The sequence below is a fragment of the Microtus pennsylvanicus genome, chromosome 16 (assembly GCF_037038515.1).
Source record: "Microtus pennsylvanicus isolate mMicPen1 chromosome 16, mMicPen1.hap1, whole genome shotgun sequence".
Taxonomy (NCBI): Eukaryota; Metazoa; Chordata; class Mammalia; order Rodentia; family Cricetidae; genus Microtus; species Microtus pennsylvanicus.
This window is the reverse complement of record NC_134594.1, coordinates 17,367,078-17,383,516: the sequence shown is the minus strand read 5'-3', so window position 1 is coordinate 17,383,516 and position 16,439 is coordinate 17,367,078. Positions and strand designations below refer to the sequence as shown.

The window sequence follows — 16,439 nt, the reverse complement described above, 5'->3', positions numbered from 1 at the left end:
TCATTTTAGTTTGCAATAGATTCTATTGATATACAAAAAATAAAAGAAATAAAATTAATAATAATAATAATAATAATAATAATAATAATAAAAACCACCCACAACTTTAAGGTCCCAAAGCCAAATCCGCTCAGGTGCCTTATGCTGGCCCTGATATTCCTATTATTGTTTTTAGATGTCTGAATACCAGCAGAAACAGTAATACTAAAAAATAAAACCACTTTGGACTTGTTTAAGAAAAGGAAAAGAATATAAAACCACCAACCGGTGGTTTGGGTACCTTACTCAGAGAATGACTGATCGGTCAAAATATAACATATTGTGTCAGATGAAGTAATTTGTTTAAAGCCAGAACTACACTTGTTAAGTTCATGTCGGTGCCCGGTATGCTCAGCACTGAAAGAAGCTGTCCAAACAGTGTTTCTGCCCGTGACTCCCACCCCAAAGATTAAGAGATTAGGAGAGACAAACAGACAGACAGACACAGAATATCTGAGGCATATTCTGGGTCCATCCCAAAGGAAGAATCAGACTTCACCTTTAAAACCCTCAGCCACACACAGCATTCCAGGCCTCAAATCAGATATAGATAATCAACAAGCCCCAGAAATCAATTAGTTCCAGACAATACGAAGGCACGGAAAGCACGGACACCGCTTTCTCCTCAACTCCACAGTCTGGTGACTCTCTGCACTTACCTGCACCTGAACATGCCAATGCAGTCAGCATTGTTACATGGCTCTCAGTAGTCCTGACTATATTCAGATCAAGTACCATTTGAGACAAAGAGCACCCAGGACAGTAGCTCGCTCCTGCTGTCCAACCAGCCCGTGTTCCCGGGCTCGTTTCTCTCAGTGCAAAAGCATCGGCCTACCCAACACCTCAGCTACTGGCATTCCCAGAAGGCAGGACAGAGGCCTTCTGGGTCTGAGTGATGTCACGTGACTAAAGTAGGAAGGCAGGCGACTCTCAAGTGCCACAGCCGAGGATTATCTAAGACTCAGGGTCTGACCAGGAACTGTGAAAAAATTTACAATGGTGGAAAGAAGTGGACACTAGGCTTGGGGCGGGCAAAGTGGAACTGCCCACTAGTGGGTTCCCAGAAAAGCTCCCCTCTCCTAACCAACGGATGATATGCAAAGCCCACCCCACCCCCATCCCGCTCTGTACCTCACAGTGCAAGAAGACAAAGCCACTCTTACTGAGCTGTTACCTGTATGGAAGCCCCAAACTTCTCATTGCAGAGGCTGCACACGAGTGCCCACCGACTGCTGGGGATGTGAGACACCTTTGTGATGGGCTCCATCTTCTCAGGGCTGCCAATGCTTACCTAGAGAGCCAAAACAGCAAGATGGGTCTGCACGGTTCAGAATCCTAACCCAGATGTGAGGGCTCAGCTCCGAACTAGAGGAGAGCTCAGCCTCCTCTGACACAGCACCCCAGTCTATAAAAACTCAGCTAGGGTTCCCACTGCTTCCCAGTGTCTGAGGCAGACACCTGTCTTCTTATAATACAGTGGACCACATCTCTAGACTGACAAGCATTTGTCACAACTAAAAAACCCCATCGTAAATATACTTAAACCATGGAGTGAGCAAGTAAATAGATTATACTTAATGTATTCCATCAGAACATGTAACTATAGTACAAGTAAAAATCTACCAAGCTAAACATGGTATTGTCACCCCAGTTCAGCCTGGACCATTGAACCGCAAACTGGTTAATACCAAACCAATGAAAACTCAATGTAAATCATACCCAGGCAGTTTTCCTCTGGAGGAAACACACACACACACCAAATCACATACCAAAAATACTGGAATTTGAATCACAAATGATATTCTCATCACAAGCCATGCAAATTAAATTAGTTAAGGTCTGGGACTGGAAATAAATTAGACCAGATCTGAAATTAACAAGGTTGAGGCTGAGTAAGAATTTAAATAAAACTCACAGACACGTGACCAAGAGAACAATGGTACTACATGGAGTTTGTCAAAGACAGACTGGCAGGGGCAGTAACATGCCCACCCCCAGGACACAGCTGTAAAGGTGCCAGGCCTGGCCCTGTGAGTGGTGTCAACCATGAGAGGGTGCCCAAAAAGAAAGTCACTGGTGGGGTGATTTTGTGGACACCACCAACCTCCAGCAGCCCTTGTCCAGACCCAAGTATGGTGATGAAGTAGCCGGGATCAAGAGCAGTCAGGGACAGAGGTGTGGGATCCGGCAGCTGCCAATGAGCTGCACCACCCACCTGCCCAGTCCCAGCTGGAAACCAGGACCATGTCCACCAAGATGCTATCGAGGAGCAGACTTACCTCAGGGATCCACAGGGCGCAGCTGACGTGGACCCACTTGGTTCCGCTGCGTGTGGGTTTCATAGCTCCACCCTTCTTGGGACATAGCAAACATTTTGGCTGAACCCCCAGGGCACATGTCCGGCACAGCCAACTGCCCTCTGGCACCTTGAGGATTCCATAGCAAGCCTGTAAGGCCACGGCAAATCACCAAGGAAGGAAAAGAGAGAAGACTTACGTTTCCTATTTGATTTTTGTCTATTTACTTACTGTTTGTTTATGTAGCTTTTGCATGCATAAACACACACACACCACATTTTTTGCAGTGAGTGCCTGCAGAGGCCTGAGGAGAGTATTGGATCCCTGGAACTAGAGTTATAGCTGGTTATAAGTTGTTAGAGTGCGTTCTAGGAATCCAGCCCTTGTTCTCTGAAGAGTGGTCAGTGTTCGTATGACTGAGGGGTCTCCCCAGCCCCTACTAATTAATTTAAAAACCACCTAGATAGAAAGATCTCCACAGAAGCATCACCAAAATAGACATGCTAACTGTCCTAACCCCTGAGGAAAATGCCAGGCCTCCTCCCAGCACTTACATGCCTGAGCTGCAAAGACAAGCTGCATGCTTACTGCGCACCGAGAGTCCCAAAAGCTTGAGAAGGGAAAATTCTAGAGTAACCAGTGGTACAGAGACACTCATCCATAGGAAGTCTCCGACCACTGAGCAGCGTGCTCCAGCTGGGCTGTGAGACTGAGAGGGTACACAAGACCTTTCCATCTTCACGATGGTGCAATGAGGGACGGAGAGAGGACGACAAAGCCCCCGAGACTCTCGCGGGACTGCTGAGGTGAGAGTGTGTGGGAAACCACCTGAGGAGCTTCGCTGCCAAAACTAGACACACTCCACCAACACTGTCCACGTGAACAAACAAGACACTTAAAAATGAGAATCTGGTTTCTCTCACTGATGTTTAAAACAAAGCCTGTTTTGCACAAGTTGGCAAAATTACACAAGACAGCACAAACTGCAGAAATCAAGGCTTTTACAACTGAAGTCATTATGCTGGTCTGGAGAGAAAAAGCAAATGTTTCAACAAGCAGAGCGAAGAAACAAACCACAGTGGTGCTAGGAGCACATTCAGAGAGTCCTTCACAACGCAAACTGTTCGCAACTTTATCCTCAAGTGAACTGGAAGTCAGGAAGTCGAGTGACAGGGACACGGCTCTATTTCTCCAGACACAGAAAGCACAACCGCCATGAAATCTGAATGCCCAGGACACAAGACAGGAAACCACAGGGAGCGCTGAGCACAGCAAAGGAACACTCACACTGCGGCGCTGGCCATGAGTAAGCCGCTGTCAACAGTCTACTGCAAAAAGAGATTTTGTAAGCAGGCCTAGACAGTCTATGAAGGCTTCAAACACTAAGGTTCTGTAGCAGACATTCTAGAGTTGCCTTTGAAGACAGAATTTCACTTCCTGGAAAGGCGAATCTATACTAATTAAGTATGCCTTCAAGACAAATCACGGAGGATTTCACCAAAAGAAAAATGAAGTGAGCATTAAGTGTGTCAAGAGAGAAGAAGCCGAAGCGCGAGCACCAGGGCCAACTGACTGCCACCTACGTGCTAAGGCTCTGGCAGGCAGCCCTGATGTCAGCTTACACTTCTAAAACACAGAGCACAGCCAGATTCCGGGCAGCAACCTTGTAATAGAGCAAATGCCAGAAGACTGCAAAGTCGCTCAGGTAAATGAGAAGTGCCAGCCACAATGGGGTCACAGGCCTCCCATCGTAACACACCGCCACCACAGGGACTCCAGAGGCCAGGGACACTCGAGATACAATGTGGACAAGCTGAGGCAAGGCCACAGCTGGGAGGGTGATGGGCGGGGCATTGCAGTCTCTGCACACAGGAGGCAGAGGCAGGACTGTCTCAGTCAGAGGCTACACCCGTCTATACACTAGGCTCTGGACCAGCCAGAGCTATTTCAAAGAATGATAATGTAAGACAAAGTTCAGAGGTCACTCAAGCAACTCTTCCACTTCCTCTAAGTTTGTTTTAAATTTCAGTGTCACCGATGGCCTCAAGGAAAAGTACTTGAGGACAGCTTTCTAAACCACCGAAATGCACGGTGCACACGGGCCCCACACAAATCCACATCGCTTCATTATTGTGGGAAAGGTTAAATAAGGAACTGGACAGAGAGACCAGTGGTTATAACACTTGCTGCTCTTCCACACAACCCAAATTTGGATCGCAGCAGCTCACAACCTATAACCCCAGCCTTAGAGAATAAATACAAACATTAAAAAATACGTAATAATAATAATAATAATAATAAATCTCTTAAGTTAAATGAGAGGTAAAAGGCCCTACATCTGTGAACAAGCTTTTTAAACTACCCAGTGCCCACCCTCCCTGGAGGGAAAGACAGTAACAAGCAGCCACTATTTTCTACTACATCTTGAAATAAAGCTCAAGGAGAGGGGCTCTTGAAGTCAGATGGCTCAGCAGTCAACAGCATTGGGTGCTCACGTGGAGGACCCAGGTTCAGTTCCCAGCACCCACACTGTGTCTAACAATCATCCATTAACATCCAGGAGACCCGATGCACTCTCCTGACCTGTGGTCACCAGGCACGCGTGTGGTGCACACAGACATAACGTGCCACACACGGAAAACTAAACAAAATCTAAAATGAAAGACAAAAAGGGGAGCTTGACACTCCTTCAATAGCTAGGTTTATATGTAAACAAATATTAATGCTGTGGATTATCCTATATCCCCAAAAGATACGCTCAAGACTCCACCACTACCTGAAAAGTGACCTTTACCAACAGTCCCTGGACATGCGATTACTTGGAGTAAGACCATACTGCTGTGGGCGGGCACTTAGTGCTACAGGCCTAGCTGACTAAGAAGATAGCCCTGGGGAGACAGACACACGGGGAAAACAGCGTGAGTACTAAAGTTTGCCACATGCCAAGAACAGCAAGGACTGACAAGACCCCACCATAAGCCAGGAAGAGACAAGGAAGAACAAAACTGAATGTTCCCGAAACAGCTTCCGCTCTTTCCAATCACCATTTATGAAGCTTAGGAAACTAATGTAGAGTTTAACCACCTCTTCGAGGATTTGCTTTTCCACGGAGTTCCCACTTGGATCCTAGTGCCTTCAGGTTGTAAAGGGAAAGACCTACCCCCTAGGACTGGTGTTGGCAATGACATCCCTAGACCACAGCTGTGAGGATGCAGCCCCATCTGGAAGCATCCTGGGCTCCAGAGAGCACAGGCTGGCTGATAGGCTCACCCCAGAACCCTAGGCAGCTTCTCTGTGGGCTTTGTCCCCTTACCTGGTGCACACAGATGTTACATTTGTCACAGAATACCATCTCGTTGCCATCCTCGCCATCGGGTGACTGGCAGACATCACAGACAACGTCTTCATCATATTCAATTCCCAAGCCCTCTTCTGTCTCTATGGCATGATTCATATTATCATAGCATCGCTGTTCAAATTCCTCCAAGACCCTTTCCATGGTGTACTCGTCCAGCTCAGGCATCCCTGAAGGAAAACACCAGACACATTAATAATCACTGTAATGAAACACTGGCATGTTTAAACTCCTAAATAAAAACACAAATAAAAGAAAATCGGAGGGCCAGAGAAATTTCCATCAAGTGACTCAAACCAACCCGCAGATAAACACCTCCATTCCAGTTTGTTCCTTACAGAAGATAGGGTAAAGAAGCAAAACTTCAAAACAATCTCAAAAGCATGCTAGGGTATAAATACATGCACTGCTAAATGCACCACTGTTGCTATGACACTCATTTAACTTAGAAAGCCGGGACCATATATTATGGTGTTTGGGCTTTCTTGTTTTGGTTTTCAGGGCTTTATTTTGCTTTGTTTTTAATTTTCTTTCTTGCTGCTTAAAACAGTGCCCTGAAGCAGATTTCACACGGAACACCCAAATGTCTTTAACTGGCTCATCCCTCTCCGCTCTGAATTCACCAAGCAGAAATGCATAATCATTCTATCAGACAAAAATCAGATCCAGGAAAGACAAACAGAGGAGATGTCTGGAGCAAAGAACTCAGTTCACTACGAGTCAAATAAAATGCAATACAAGAGCCATCAAACCTAAGCCGAGGGCACGAGGGGAAGGCTCTGGGTCAAGAGCAGCTACTGCTACAGCGGAGGAGCTGGGCTAGGTTCCCAGCACTGTGTCAGGTGGCTCACAACTGTCTGTAACTCCAGATCCCAGAGCTCTGAAACCCTCTCCTGACCTACCCTGGCACCTGCACACACCCACACAGGCACATATATGTAATTAAAATAAAGCCTTGTAAAAAGAAAGTGGTTACTGTGGTCTTAGTAGTGAGAAAAGAGCTATTTCTTATGTGCAGATGTTCTCCGAATTGCTGATAAGGAAAATGCGCCTTGTAAAGAAAGGCGTTCCAGAGAAACATTTAGGAGTCACTGGGTCTCAGGCCAGCAGGAGCTGTATTAGGAGACCTGGAAGGGGGTGGGGCGAGTTTAAAAGGTGGGCGGATATAATCTGAGCCTATAACTTATATGCATCATTATAAAATCAAAACCATCACTTTCAGGTTTTAAAATTTTGCGGATGAGCTGGAAAGGCAGAAGAACACTCGCTGGGCTCTATTCTAGAGAACCTGGAGTTCAGGACCTAGTACCAACGCAGGGCAGTTCACAACCACCTGCGGCTTCACTTCAGGGACCAACCCCCTCTTAAGGAGCACCCACATGTTCGTATGCCTATACGCTCCTGTGTGTGCACACAGGGAAGTCTTGAGAATGCATAGTGGTGAGCACCGCACACACTAGGGCGCTTTTCCCCCAGTGCCTAGCTTGTGGATACTCCTAACTTTACTCTGCCTTCTAAGGAACCTTTACCATAAAAAGGTCAGTAGCGGCTGGGACAAGCATCTTTAAACTGGTGTTCAGTGTATGTCAAAGGATGATTTATTCTGCCAAGTCAGTTTATCTCGCCTAATGCCCAGCCACGTGAGTTCTTACAACTCAAAGTACTGCAAAGCCAGTCTCTCGGCGGAGTCTCTGGACAGGACCCTGGACTACATGGACACCGACAGCCAGCCAAATGCTTCACACTGTGTTTTGAGCGGTTTTAAACAGACAGTGTTAAGCATCTGGCCAGCTCAAAAGACAGAACTGAATCTTCTACATCGGCATAATACACCACTCAGATATATATACCCCACATAGTATACCACTCCCCAGGGACTTCTGAACAGATTCTACCACAGCCCCAGGCTTACTCCTGTTCTGACCACAAATACTTAAAGCAGGAAACAAGACCAGAACACCAACTCAGTCAACACACCTAAGACACCAACAAGTAGAAAACGCCAACATTCGCAACTCAATCCTACCCAGTCCCATTCAACTGGCTGGTGAGCTCAATGGCAGGGCAAGCTGCTAGCAGAGCCAGGCCGAGGCAGACTCCATGAGAACACAAGCTTCAAACAGCGCTTGCCTTCCAGCCCTGAAGTCAAGCACACACTGACTCTTCCCTGTGTGCTGGAGAACAGCCCATGCCATCGCGCCCCGACTCTGCTTCCACAGCACTAATGTAGTCTTTCGCACCGAGTTCACTGTGTCAGGACAAACCCTCAGAGCAACCGTGGGAAATGACAGCTGGAATGTGAGGAGACCTATGTAATCCCAGACTCCACACCATGACATGCCGCTCCAACAAGGAGAGAGACCATCAGAATGTGCTCTCAGCTAGGGTACACCTCACTCAAAGAAAGCCAGAAGAGTGTAAAGAGGTAAAATCAAGAGGGTGTGGAGCAATCTTTGCAGGCTCACTCTGAGAAGCAGCAGGCTGCAGCTGGGGGAAGGTGCATTACATCACAACAGTAGGGCATGAGCAGGGTCCTGGACTGGACCTCCTACTAATCTCCCTGGGTTGCGGTTCCCAGATAGGGACAGGAAGCCAGTCATTGCAGCCAAAACAAGCCAGCTTCCACCCTATGGAACCGTCCCTCATCAGCCCACCAGTGCTCTGAATCCCCAAGTGGACTCTGTCACCAAAGCCAGATAATATGGTCTCCAAAGATTCTGAGATGACTGAAAATGGTTGTGCCTGGGTGGGCTCCAGCCTCTCACAGGACTCCAGGAGTCACTCCAGACACAAGCAGCTCCTCCTCCAACGTGAGCTAATGTAATAACACACAAGCAGCTCCTCCTTCAACATGAGCTAATGTAATAACACACAAGCAGCTCCTCCTTCAACGTGAGCTAATGTAATAACACACAAGCAGCTCCTCCTCCAACGTGAGCTAATGTAATAACACACAAGCAGCTCCTCCTTCAACGTGAGCTGATGTAATAACACACAAGCAGCTCCTCCTCCAACGTGAGCTAATGTAATAACACACAAGCAGCTCCTCCTTCAACGTGAGCTGATGTAATAACACACAAGCAGCTCCTCCTTCAACGTGAGCTAATGTAATAACACACAAGCAGCTCCTCCTCCAACGTGAGCTGATGTAATAACACACAAGCAGCTCCTCCTTCAACGTGAGCTAATGTAATAACACACAAGCAGCTCCTCCTTCAACGTGAGCTGATGTAATAACACACAAGCAGCTCCTCCTCCTCCAACGTGAGCTAATGTAATAACACACAAGCAGCTCCTCCTCCAACGTGAGCTGATGTAATAACACACAAGCAGCTCCTCCTCCAACGTGAGCTAATGTAATAATACACAAGCAGCTCCTCCTCCAACGTGAGCTAATGTAATAATAACACACAAGCAGCTCCTCCTTCAACGTGAGCTAATGTAATAACACACAAGCAGCTCCTCCTCCAACGTGAGCTAATGTAATAACACACAAGCAGCTCCTCCTTCAACGTGAGCTAATGTAATAACACACAAGCAGCTCCTCCTTCAACGTGAGCTAATGATGTAATAACACAGTCTCACCCATCTCCTTAAACTCTTCGTTGGTTAGCTCCAGCCATGCGGCATCCATATCGTTGAGGTCATAGCGACATACGCTGTCTGCCAGCGACCGGATATCAACGTAGCCCAACTCTGGAGGCTCAGAGGCGGATGATGCGATGTACTTCTTAGGTCTGATGAACATGAGAGATTTCTCTTCAGACACAACCCTGTTCAACAAGAAAACAAGTAGCCAGATTACTTTCTCTTCTTCCATGGACAAGAAAGTTTCAGAGGCTAGGTACAATTTCCTCCTCCAGTCCTCAAGGCCAGACCATCCCCTCTGCTCGGAAAAACTATGACTTAAAACTCAAATATCAGGCCGGGCAGTGGGGACGGATGCCTTTAATCCTAGCACTCAAGAGGCAGAGGCAGGTAGATCTCTGTGAGTTCGAGGCCAGCCTAGTCTACAGAGTGAGTTCCTGGACTGGCTCCATAGCTATTGAAAAACCCTGGTTTGGGGCGGCAGGGGTGGGGGTGGGGGTGGCTGGGGGAGGGGGTGCGCGGGAGGACAACACAAGTATCAACAACACCCTCAGCCAGATGCTGCGGACTTCAGAGCTGCTCCTCCTAGCACACATCCCTACCCTACCCTACCCGCCTCCGCGTCTCCACACCCGGCATGTCCATAGCTGGTTTCTAAATTCCTTCTGTCAATCAGGTGTGCTCATTCCTCTGAAGTTGTCGCTACACAGAGTCCTCAGGGACACAGCTGGCAAGAGCAGCCACAAACTGTGCACCGCCCATGCTGCAGACCACAGGCAACGGCTCTGAGCTCTCACCTTCCAAGAGACATTCTGAGAGCCGGAGCCCAGTGAACACACGACCCCAGGACGATTCCGCTGCTACCACCCTCACAGCCTGCTCACGTCTGGAGAGCACGTTCCAGCTGCACCCAAGCCGTGTAAGGGACAGCGCAGAGCCGAGGGCTCTCAGCCCATGGGAGCGTGGCGGGCTCAGGGCTTCCGTATTTGCTGTCCACCATGAGCACTCAGGCCAACAGGATGTCCAGCGTTTATAGGTGTCATCACCCTGAAACTGGCAGTGACTCTAGAGGTGACTCCTGGTGGCCACCGATGCCTGCCTAGCCACGGTGACATCCATCAGCATTCCACACTCCTCCGGTATCCCAAATTGATGGCAATCAAATCAATCCGATGTCTAGGGAGACATGGAGTAAGGGCCAAAAGGTGAATTTAGTCTATACCTGTCCATGGCAAAAGAGGCTATTCCACACAGCAAGGAGCCAGCGGACGCTGTGGCAGCCAAGCCAACAGAGCTATATCGGCACTCCCTCCTCTAGGAGGCCACACTACACCAAAGGGTGATGGTGGGGCAAAAATCATACCAGCACACAAAGCCCATCTCAAAGGAATGGCAAGGGGGACATGCTGTGAAGTGAGCCATGTGACAGGAGATAAGAGAAAACAGCAGCATCTGGAAAGAGCCCGTCCATAGCAGAACTAGTCAAGTCCTCGTCTGAGACACGGTCCAACAGGTCTCCTCATCCCTGTCATCTCCTAAAATGCAATCACCCACGGTTACTCTGAGTCACATGAAATGTATTTCCTAACATGCCTCGGACCTTCTGTTCTCCGGTATGAGAGAGCAGCACCTCCCGTGAGCTTCAGGGGTCTCTGACTCACCACCCTCGACGCCTGAACTGTGTCTCCTACACTTCTACCTCCTGTCAGGCCGCGTGTCATTGTGCCGCTGACTCGGGAACTGTCTCCTCTCAGCCTCCTGGTTTGCTAAGAGGAGCAAGCAGTGCTGGACAGGGAAGCATGTGTCTACCTGGCCACGGGCTGCGGAATGGTCCCTGGGCTCACAGGCACCTGGACTCCTTTCTCCCATTCCTGTCTCCAGGGATCCGCCAGCACGTAGTACTCGTCCGGGTTCAGCTGGTAGGAGTCATGCAGCTTCATGGCAGTGATCAGGTCAGTCCTAAACACCTGGGAAGAAGGAGGGGACACTGGCATTTGGTATCTGCATTCATTTCGGAGCACTGGCAGCTGCAAGGTAACCATGGAGCTACCCAGAACAAGGTCACTGTATCAGTGCAAAGTAAGTCGGTCCTGTTACAGAAGCCCTTCCCCTGGCACGCATTTCCCTCACCAGCTCCCTCATTCAACACAAGCTAAGGCAGCAGTGACTATATCAATCCAACTGTTCCCTTCTCTAAGATCTCTCAATTCACCAAGGGCCGCTGAACAGAGGCTCCCGGAAATCCTTCAGGGAATGATGACAAGTCACCCGCAGGTGCTCTTTGGAGCCCGTGTTTACAAACAAAATGTCACTAGCCAATTAACCTAAAGGCAAAACCTAGAACCGCCTGGTAGAGGTCACTATCTTCTAAACTAGTAGCATCTAGGGCAGACGGCTGATGAGAGCAAGGGCCCCGTTTGCTAACCCAGGCAGAAATGCAAAGATCTGGGGGTGAACAACAGGTCACTATGACACCAAGTCAGAGGATGCCCTACCTTATACCCAGGAAGCAGTATCTGGAGAGACAGAACCCGATCTTCCCTGCAAGCAGGACTCGGTGCGCAAGTCCATCTACCATGAAAGCGCTCAACTCATCATGAAGACTCCGCGGAGAAAAGGATCTGCAGAAAGGGCAGCCCCCACCTCTGCTCCTCTGCGGACTCATGGGCACTCAGCATTCACATCTACGAGGCTGTCGGACAGCACAGCACACCCTGCCCGGCAGCCTTCTCCTCAGCCCACGCATCTGAGCTGCACAAGGAAGCCCTGACCTTGGCATGAGCAAGCCCCACCGTATAGCAGGTGCAGCGTGAGCCTGAATCTGTAGGCTGTCCTCCGTGCACACAGCCAACCATCACTCCCCTCACTCGGGACAGGAAGCTTTCTAGTGCCGCTAAGCACGGCTGACATTGTTGGCCAGCTGGCTTTTCAGGATGGCAATCTCTTTGATAAACCCTGTCTCATGAAAGCACGAGGTAGTGGCTAAACAAAAAAGGCCACTCCTCTGGCTGTCATTTTCAACACTGGACGTACTCCAGGAGGCCACTCCTACCTGCTGCAGGACCATCAAGCAAGAGCCTGGCTGTACCTTCCACAAAGATCACATAGGACATAAGGTCCCACGAGACACAAAGCCCCTGGACCTGGAGCTAAGGTTAGTACCACCCCACCCCAAGGGAAAGGCCTTCAGGGTCATACCCATGAGTCTATACCCTCACAAAGCAAATCAGGTAAAACAGAGTCCAGCTAGGCTATACAAAGAAAAAACCAAGCAAACTCTCAAAGAAAGGAAATCACACACCAAGGAAGGAGACGAGAAAGGGCAGTTCCATTCCTACAGACCCAGGAGAGGCTCTGACCCTAAGCTCGGGTGCCAGAGTAGACCAAGGAAGGACAGAGGAACTGGAAACCTTTGTATAGGAAGCACTTTGCTCTCAGGAATTTACACGGACCGGGCAAGGACAGAGTACCGTGCCTGCTACTCAGAGGCCTCCGTCACACTCCTAGGCTGAAGGGGCAGCAGGAGAGTATGGACACCGAAAAGGCTCAGTATCAGTTACAGCGGCAACTCAGGATTTAACAGGACAAGAAACTACAACAGCAGAGATGTCCCAGTGCCATAAGAAAATGCAGTGAGCACTGAATGTCAACACAGACACCAGGCCCACAGCATCTCCCACACCCACCCACCATGGAAGAGCTTCCTGGAACCAGTCTTTACCACTGTGTGGTAGGAGATATTACTCCATCACCAAGAAACTCCTCTGCTCCTGAACATGGTCTCCAGTGTCAGACGGCCTCCGAGGAGCACCTGTCACTGCATGGCCATCGCGCTGTAAGCCAACTGAGGTCATCCCACAAACAGCGCGATGCCAAAGAAGTTTCCCACAGCTTCCCCTGAAAACCCACAACAGGCTGACACCCTGACTTTGAATTCTGAGCCTGGTGAAGGGCGTAAAGAAAACAGCTCAGGATGACAGGGCCCAGACAGCTAAGGCCAGCGGGGAAGCACCTCTAAAAACAATTTTAGCGAGGAAAAGGAACAATAAAAGTAGGGTACCAGGGAAATGTAAAACGTGAAACAAACTGGGAAAGTGGAGAAAAGCCTTCAGCATAATCCCCAGAACAAAACTTCCAGAATTACGTTAGGTTGTTGCCAAATAAGCCACAAATTCACGGCTCAGACTAACTTGAGGCCAGCAGTGACTTGGCAGCAGCTGAACCCGCTCATCTCCCGGCCAGAGGAAAAGTTGTTGGGAGCCAGCAAAGATGAAACGGGAAAGGAAAAAGAATACAATTAACAGTAAGAGCTAACGTTCACTGCACACTACATACATGCCCCATGCTCTGCATGTATGCGCCTCCATGTATTGGCCCACTCACTCCTCCTGAGACTCTGATGAGACACACATCTGCTTCTCACCATCTTCCCAGGGTATAAAGTAGGGCAGAGGTCAAGTAACTCGCTCAGACATGCACATCGTGAGGCAGGCATGAGGGCAGCAGGTTTGCATGCACACATGACCAAGGCAAGCAAGCATTCCAAAGTACCTCAGAAGGCTTTCGGTCTTCATGTCTAGAGCAGGAGCTCCTCCCATGCTGGGATCGAGAATGCTGGGACCACGTGGTGGACAAGCCTAAGGAAGCAAACAGTCAAACAGAAACCGTTAAAAACACACACACACATGGGATGAGTGTTTCAGTGGTGATGCGCTAGCTGCGTAAGTGTGAGGACCTGGTCCAGATCCCCAGCGCCCTAAGGAAAGGTTGGCGTGGTGGTGTGTGCAAGTGGGGCCAGACAGCCCGTCTAGCTTCAGGTCTAGTAAAAGACCTTCCCTCGAAGGTAAGGTGAATAACAGAGAGGAAGTCATTCTCTCACCAACCTCCGGTCTCCACATCTGTCCACATGGGTAAACATATCTTCACACACATGCAAGAAATTGTGCCGGTCACTGGGGTGTCTCCAGTGACAACCTACAAAGCCATCCCCTGGCCCTCACACGGTTCCTTCCTTCCTGTCAGGCCTAAGGCAGTCACAGTAGATTCCTGTGTGCAGGCTGCTCCACCCGCCTCATGTACAGGAGAGAAAAGAGAGAGAAGAGAGAGAAGAGAGAAGAGAGAAGAGAGAGGAGAGAGGAGAGAGGAGAGAGGGGAGAGAGAGAGAGAGAGAGAGAGAGAGAGAGAGAGAGAGAGAGAGAGAGAGAGAGAACGAACACCACAGTATACTTCAGGGGTGGAGGCTGTACCACACTGCTATGACAAACTAGAAAACATCCCCTAAGTCTCCAGCCAAGTATCTAATGGCAGGATCCCTGGGTTCGATCCAAGGCCGTGCCTAAACATTGAAAGAAGAAAGTATGCCTCTACAAAGCACAGCAATCTCGCGTTCCCTAAAAAGCAGAGAACCTCCACATTTACTGGGCCTCTCTCCGGAGATGCTAAACCCCCTCCAACATATCCTTACCAGGAAACTCAGGTATCCTAAGTGCCACCCGGACTGAGCAGACTGAGCAGACTGAGCACTCCCAGGACCTGAAATTTCTCTGCAGCACTGAGAGCTCCTCCTGCCTAAAATACCCCTTCTACCACACTGCCTTTCTTCCTGGGGTCCTTATTCTCTTGTTTCTCCACTTCCTGGAGCTGAGTCTCTAAGCAGAACGCCTGGCTGAGCCTGAGAGCTACATTCTTAGACTAAGGTCCCCTGGACTCACTGCAGACCCAGGGCAGCCCTGGTGGCAGACATTAACTTCTCAGTCATTCTGACATCTGCCAACTCCACAACATAAAAACCAGTCCAGACTTCGCCTGAACTACTTCTGCCTCTTCAATCCCTCCTGAGACGAGTCCACCACCTTTTCTACTTGAGGTCAGAAATCTACAAGTCATCTGGATTCCCCTTCCTTCCTGCTCACTACACAGCCAATCAGTAGCCAAGTCATAAGCCAACCTTCCAAGGCCTCAGAACACTCTGTTCCTCTAGTGCCCCCTCCCCCGCCACCGCTGCCGCTGCCTCCTGCTGTCTGTCAGGTGGACGAGCACAATGGCTTCTGCTCCGTGGGCTCACAACTGCAGACACAGCGCCCCCAACCACATTCACTCTTTGCCTAACTTGCTGGTAACTCATTTCAGCCTCCTGTCTGTAACTACAGCATGCAGTCACTGAACAGAAACTGACAAAACCCCACAATGTTAAAAAGCAAAAGCCCAAGAAGGCCACCATTTTCCCAGTGAAACCACCTGTTACTCAAGCCCTGATGGCCACAGCATCTATCAGACAGACACAGAGCCTGCCTCAGGCAGGTCCTTCACATACGCCTCTCGTCCAGTTCTTAATGGTGACAGCTAACAGGGAATGTGGGCTCCGGCAAGGAAGGTCTCTGAGCTACCCGAGTACCAATTCGAGGCTGGGTCACCTAGCTGCTGTCCTTCTGTGGCATTCCAGTGGCTACTCTGTTTGAGCAGAAGTAGGGCTGGTGAGTAGCCTAGCGTCCAGGGCTTGCCTAGCATCTCCAGGCCCTAAGCCACAGTCCCAACTCCACAGGAGTAATGGATTCAACACTGGTACTTATTCAAGTCAATAATGGTCCTTACATTCAAACTGAATGGGAACTGATGGGATAATAGATTTATAATTGTGAGTTACTGTTCTTAGACAAATATATTGGTATCGATTCTTTGTATATTGATACAAAGTTAAATTATATTGACTATTGTATGCATGCATGTTTCTACCTCTGTTTAAAACATTTTTTATGTATTGACATATATTGTATTGATATATATGTATATTGTATATATTTACCATATTGCAGTGTACAATTCTACCTCTGATTAAGATACTTATATATTGTTTGTGTATTGGTATATATTTACCATACTGCAATGTATATTTGTACAGTGTTTATATTTGGAGGTCATTATCCTCATGTTACACCGTTGTTTATTGTCTTAGTCTTTAAGTTAGATAGATATTGAGAATTATATAGATTAATAGTCATCTAAGTTTGTCATTTATAATTAGACTAATCAGGTTCTTTAGATATATAGAGATTATACTCAGTATAGATAGGTAATCTTCAACCTCTTCAAAGAGCTGTAGAAAATGGCCTTTAATCTAACTCAGAATGTCGTGATAGTGAGACACAATTGCTCCTGGTAAC

At 48.6% G+C, this 16,439-nt stretch overlaps 1 protein-coding gene across 5 annotated transcripts in view; it reads right to left on the bottom strand.

Annotated features, from left to right (window-relative positions):
* Window positions 1-16,439, bottom strand: part of Jade1 (jade family PHD finger 1) — a 54,381-nt gene that overhangs the window by 13,909 nt on the left and 24,033 nt on the right. For all 5 annotated transcript variants that reach the window (XM_075950997.1, XM_075950996.1, XM_075950998.1 and 2 more), the window contains exons 3-8: window positions 13,831-13,916; window positions 11,089-11,246; window positions 9,277-9,464; window positions 5,650-5,861; window positions 2,319-2,486; window positions 1,214-1,330 (exon numbers count right to left, since the gene is read on the bottom strand). In XM_075950997.1, coding sequence (XP_075807112.1) covers window positions 1,214-1,330; window positions 2,319-2,486; window positions 5,650-5,861; window positions 9,277-9,464; window positions 11,089-11,246; window positions 13,831-13,916 — 929 coding nt within the window. The remainder of the gene's footprint in view (window positions 1-1,213; window positions 1,331-2,318; window positions 2,487-5,649; window positions 5,862-9,276; window positions 9,465-11,088; window positions 11,247-13,830; window positions 13,917-16,439) is intronic.